The sequence below is a fragment of the Oryzias latipes genome, chromosome 23, assembly GCF_053564925.1.
Source record: "Oryzias latipes strain Hd-rR chromosome 23, Olatipes_Hd-rR_3.1".
In the NCBI taxonomy this organism is placed as follows: Eukaryota; Metazoa; Chordata; class Actinopteri; order Beloniformes; family Adrianichthyidae; genus Oryzias; species Oryzias latipes.
The window spans coordinates 13,189,128-13,195,127 of NC_136259.1; the positions used below are offsets into that span (position 1 = coordinate 13,189,128).

The window sequence follows — 6,000 nt, forward strand, 5'->3', positions numbered from 1 at the left end:
ACCCGTCAGTTGTAAACTAAAGTATATTGTATTTTCAAAAACTACCTAATGAATTCAAATAGAACCTAATCTTTGTCTGAAGAGACCAAAAAGGAAGAGAACCCTGCGATGGACTGCAGATCTAAACAAGAAGTGCCTGCCAAACAGCTGGTTCGTGCTCCAACCAGCCTCATGACTGAACTCAGGATACAGCGACACAGATACGGATCAATACTAATTTAATATGTTCTTAAATGTCAGACAAACAACATCTAGAGTTTGCATGAGACGGTCTGTTTATGTCCTCGTTGGAGTTGTTTTAACACACTTAAATGGTAAGCATACACAATATTAGCAATAGTATTGGCTCATCCATCCAAATGATCAGAATCAGGTATCCTACACTGCTACTTGGCCTGGCCACAGGTGTATAAAATCAAACACTCAGGCATGCAGACTGTTTTTACAGACATTTGTGAAAGAATGAGCCGCTCTCAGGAGCTCAGTGAATTCCCGTGCAGAACTGCTATAGGATTCCACCTGTGCAACACATCCAGTCATAACATTTCCTCCCACCTAAATGCCGTCCCCTCAATTGTGATGGGGCAAATAGATCAGATATGGATAGATGAACTGATGAACGATGTCAGCATGGTGTTTTAAGCATTCTTTGGGCATTGGAGGGATGTGACACCACAAACTCTCAGCACTCCTAGACTTGCCCCCCTAACATTCCACTTGCACCCCATAGTGGACCTGGCTAAATCCAGGCCAGTTTCATTGTGACAGAATACTCTAAAAGAGCTTCCCAATGTCATGGAAAGTGAAGACAGCCATGTATGGCATTATGAAAACTAGAATCCAATAACAACAAGACACTGAATATGCACTTTTGACTGTCAATGAAATGAAGATCATTAGTTGTATAAACAATGGCTATTCAGCCTGTACAAGTAAACATAATTTTGACAGACATGACAAAAACGGATGAAATGAACCTGCCACTAGGTTGAACTCAAACAACTAAATGTTGTGGAGGTTGCACTAACTGTTTAACTCTGCTGGGAGAAATGCACCAAAGCAACTAGGAAAAAAACTGTAACAGTTGTTTCAATGAGTCTGCATTCAGCCAACCACATAGTTGCTGTGTCTCGATGCCCGGCTACGGTGGCCGTTTTGGTCCAGTTGTTCCTCTCCGAGCACTGAGCCCATTTAGACTGAGGAAACTGAGCAAACCGGAGCTCAGTCTGATTAGAAACGAACCGAGACCTCCTCAAAAGATGGGTCCAAGATTGGTTTCTGGTCCCAGACCAGGATCCAAATGTGAACCAGAACCAAATGTTTCCATTCTGAATACACCCTACATCAGCATGATAGTAAATAACTGCTGATACCTGTTAGGGTTTTTTTTGCAGACCTCTAATGTCAGCCTACAAAAACTAGAGAGCAGATGAAAACTGTTGCTCTCCAGGGGGCGCTCCACTGAAAACGTGAAGTCATATCATCCTCTGAGCAGATCAACTCAGCCAGGGTCGTCCTGCATGTCACAGAAGCTCACAGAAAAGAAAAAAAAGACTTGTAGGTCCTCAAGGCAGATAAAAAGCTAATGAAGTAAACTTCTCATCATTAAAAAATAAAATACCAGCTCTCTCTCCAAGATCTGCATCCAGTGATGATACTTGAGCAATGAGCAGACCAATGTGGGCCTTGAGAATCTCACTACAATACTGTGCACGTGACCATCCATTCATTAAAGATCTACAGAGTTCAACGGTTATCGATCCTCAGACTGCCTCCAAGGAGCAATCCACATGAAACTCTATCATGAGTGTGGTAGTCCTTAAGAGGCTCCCTGATCTGCAGCCTACACCGCTACTGAGCATGTGCAGCTGCAGGCCTCACCTGCCCCAGGCCACACACCCCTCTGAACAGCACCAAAACGCATGTGTCATGCAAAAAGCAATGCACGCATACCAATGTGCAGAGGTTATTTATGGAGAGCCAATATTAGCCTCTTATATGTGTCACATTCTGCTCCCAAAATGGCCACAGACACAGCAGGCAGCAGCAGAATGGGACCAACCACAGTACGTATATGAATGCAAATCTGCAGTTAGCTTGAAACACCAAAACTGCAACTCACAGACACACAAACACACACAGACACACAGAAACAAGCAGAGCCTGTTGAGCCAGTGAGTAACACCAGAGAGCTGAACTTTCACAACAGCAGAAACTTGGACTGGGACAGCAACGTCTGTGTGTTTGTCAGTGTTGACTGCAGAAGTTCCACATCTTTGTTTTGACAGTGTCTCCTCACCGAGGGCCTCAGACCTTTTCACTCTGGAATACCTTCTGTGACAAAATGACGTGTGGCAGCAGAGCAATTCGACGGTAACACACCCACCACCAACGTTCATGACCTGTCTCTGCTACCGGGTTAGGAAAGCCGGGGACATTACCACATGTTGGCCAACAAGCTCCACCAACACACCCTTTGGTTTTTTTGGACACACCTGATTCAGATAATCAGTCAGTTAACACTGGACATTGTTCTAAAAGATCAGAAAACTTTTACTTCAGCTGTTTTTTTTGTCTTTTTTAGTTACTCAAGCATTTCTTGAGCTGAATGAGTTTCCCGTAACACCTGATTAGGAAGTCATCCAGGTAGGATTCTAACCAAATGTCCAAACTTCTTCAGTTTTTCAGACTTCATCTATTTTTTTGGCTAAAACAATAGCATGACAACAGGACATGACTCTCATCCCAGCTGCAAACTGAGGTCATGGGTGGAAGAAGCCAAAAGGACAACATCATCAACAAACAGCAATCTGGACTCTAACGCTACGTTCACACCGGGCATGTGTTGCGTGTCCAAAAAGGTGCTATTCTTAAACCCACTTTTGGCATACAGTGTGAACACTGGATTGCCGCTACCCAATACTAGCGCATGTTCTGACAGTTGGAACAGGCTTGGCGCAAAATGTCGAAGCGGTGCAAATCTGGCTCCAGACTTATCCTTTCACCGCTCTATTCTGATAAATGAAAGACTTGGTGTCATAGAGCTCCAGTTGGGGATAAACCACAATTATTTGTCTTCTCTCCTTCATGATCAATTTTCAAACAGCTGGCTTCTGCGAAATTGAAAAGGAAGCCATCTGTACATCACCACCAAATCCAATTTCTGCTCAGTCAGAGATTGACTGGTTCAACTTTTAATGCGCATTTAACTGCTGCATGTTTTCTACATTGAGTCCAAAACCTGACTTACAAAGGCTGCATAGCGGCGCATAAGCGCTAGAGTTTTGAACGTGGAAGCCCGAAACACGCATATATGCGCCTTCAGATTGACCTTTTATTGGAAGTGGTCACTTGAACACGCGTTGCCAAGGGCAGTGTGAACGTAGAATGAGACTCCTAAAGAAAAAAGTATGCTGACTCTTTAGGAAATTCTGCTTATAAAAATTATGAATAAAAAGAACAGCGCTGGAGTCCATTTCTCACTGCAAATGATCTGGCTGCACAGCAATGAGAGTCGAAGATAAATAGAGAAAAAGGTGCTGCTATGACGCACAGGTGCCTCACCTTACACAGGTGTTTCTCTGACATACAGGTGTTGCCTTAACACAGATGTTGCTTTAATGCACAGGTGCGGGTCAGACGCGCAGGTGCGGGTCAGACGCGCAGGTGCGGGTCAGGCGCACAGGTTTTACTCTGATATACAAGTGCTGTTCAAACACAGATGTTGCTCTGATGCACAGGTGCTGCCCTAACCTAACACAGGTGTTACTTTGAGATGCAGGTGCTTCTCTAACAGTCTCCATTATGGTGAGGTCTCATCATATTTCATGCAGATTTGAGAGAGGCCGATTTCATGCAAACATGCAGCCACTCTGACGCAGACAAACCAAAGGACTTCAGACCAAAACACCTCAAACAAATCAGTGCATGCGACTCTGTAAGGGAACTGTAGGGGCCTAGTCGGTACAGATTACCAGCATCCTCTGCAAGACATAATCCCCAGCCCCCACCCCACACAAACATTCAACAAAACTCACTTGATGAAGCAGCGAGCCCCCTCGAAGGTGTATCCTTCCTCCCATCCTGTTGGCAGATCTGTGGGAATAGGAGGGGGGGTCATGAGAACGAGGAACTCTTGACGCGCGCACGCAGTCCACAACGTTGCAGCTGATTGGTACCCCCCAGCAGATCGGGCCCCCTCCCCCAAATCAAACAGCAGCTTGTCGTGCATGCGTGAGTCTTCCGCTGCGCGCGTGCGCGTCGAAGCTGGCTTGCAGCAACCCGCGCCGATCCGATGATCCTGCGAGCCGCATCTGTGACGGAACTTGGGAAGTTCGTGGAGGAGTGTCCAGGTGGAGGTGGGGTACCGCGGCGCGCGGGGGTCAGCCGGGAAGGAGGGGGCTCTCTGCAGCAGAGAGAACCCTGCACGCGCACGCTGGCTCATCATCAGAAAAAAGAAACCACAGCCGTCTTACCCGGGGTGCTCCTGTGGCCCGTGACCACCGCCTCCCCAGTCACGGGGTGCAGCCAGCTCGTGCTTTTCGCGTCTTCACTGTTGGTGAAGAAAACAGAAGGTGAGAGAGGACGGGTGGGGGGGGGGCAACGGCCATCCAAGCGCCGCGTGCCCGTCAAAGAGCGTGCGCGAGTGATATGTACTTGATGAAGAAGATGCGTCCGTCCCGTGTCACCCCAAAAGTCCAACAGGAGGGAAGGCAGGAGAGCCAGTCCGGCTGAGGATCCGCCGCCATGTCTGTCTCTAACTACAGACAGGAGTGCGCGCCCCCGATATAAGCGTGCACACGAACATAGTCGCGCTTCGGAGAGACGGAGACGCGCACAGAGGAGGAGACCAAACAACAACGACCTCAGTCCAGCAGAACAATGTTAAATGTTGTTGTCCAACAGCTGGACTGCAACCTGGAGGTTGGGTTGTTAAAAGAAACGAATTTCTGTCAGAAAGAACTTCTTCCAGATTATTAAAAATAAAATGTTTCACAAACACACTTAAAAAAACATCATTCTCTTAGAGGAAAAAAAATCAACATTATTTCTAACATTAAGATCTTTAAAGTAGAAGGGACCCTAAAGGATGTTCAGAGTGATGCAGGACAGAGATGGAAATGTGTTGACAGGTTCTACAAATTTGGTGGAAAGATGGAAGGAGAACTTTGAAGGTCTGATGAAGGAGGAGCATGTTAGAGAACCGAGGAGAAGAGGTGGATGTTATGGAGTAGGTAGTAGAAAAATCAGTGAGAATGAAATGAGAAAGGATGAAGAGGGTGAAGACTGTTGGTCCTGATAACATAGCTTTGGGGGTGTGGAACAGTTTAGGACAGATGACATAGAGTTTCTGACTGTTTAACAAGATCTTGGAAACTGAGAAGTTGTCTGAAGAACGAAGGAGAAGCATCCTGCTTCCTTCCACTTTGAAAAAGATGGTAAATGTTCAGAGAAACCACAGAGGAATAAAGCTGATGAATCACTATGAAATTATAGGACAGAGTAGAGGAAGCTAGACTGAGGTCAGAGGTGAACATTTGGGAGCAGTTTGGTTTCATGCAGAGAAAGAGAATCATAGATGTCATGGTAGATGTTTTGGAAGACGGTTTGGACACGGTGAGAGGAGGAACAGTGATGATTTTGGATGTTGTGGTTGGAGCTAGGAGGTCTAGAGGAAGACCAAAGAGGAGGATCATGGATGTAGAGGAGAAAGACATGAGAGTGGTCGGCCCAAAAGGCAGAAAACAGATGATTCGCCAAAAGTAGCAGGTAAAAGACAAAGACGAAGAATCCTAAAATCTAGAAACAGTGGTCAAATATTGCACCTGCACTCTTAAAACACTTCTGTCTTCAACCCAATTCTTGTGTTATTCACGTTGGGATATATCTTTGGGTTACTTTTTGGAGCAATACACATTTTTTAGGGGTTTTAGTGTTTTTTTTTTTTTTTTTTTTTTTTTCGTAGTTTAAAGAACCTAGAAAAAAAGAGTCAATTTTTGA

The 6,000-nt window shown here is 45.6% G+C and overlaps 1 protein-coding gene across 17 annotated transcripts in view; it reads right to left on the reverse strand.

Moving 5' to 3' along the window:
- The window catches only part of LOC101161206 (pleckstrin homology domain-containing family A member 5), a 98,662-nt gene extending 93,811 nt beyond the window's left edge, over positions 1-4,851 (reverse strand). For 7 of the 17 annotated variants that reach the window (XM_078941666.1, XM_023952255.2, XM_023952259.2 and 4 more), the window contains exons 1-3: positions 4,657-4,850; positions 4,476-4,552; positions 4,038-4,095 (exon numbers count right to left, since the gene is read on the reverse strand). In XM_078941666.1, the coding sequence (XP_078797792.1) occupies positions 4,038-4,095; positions 4,476-4,552; positions 4,657-4,748 (227 nt within the window). In that variant the 5' untranslated portion in view covers positions 4,749-4,850. Of the gene's footprint in view, positions 1-4,037; positions 4,096-4,475; positions 4,553-4,656 lie in introns of all 17 variants that reach the window. The other 10 variants (XM_078941665.1, XM_023952256.2, XM_078941669.1 and 7 more) reach the window with 3 other exon arrangements.
- Positions 4,852-6,000: the final 1,149 nt, after the last annotated feature.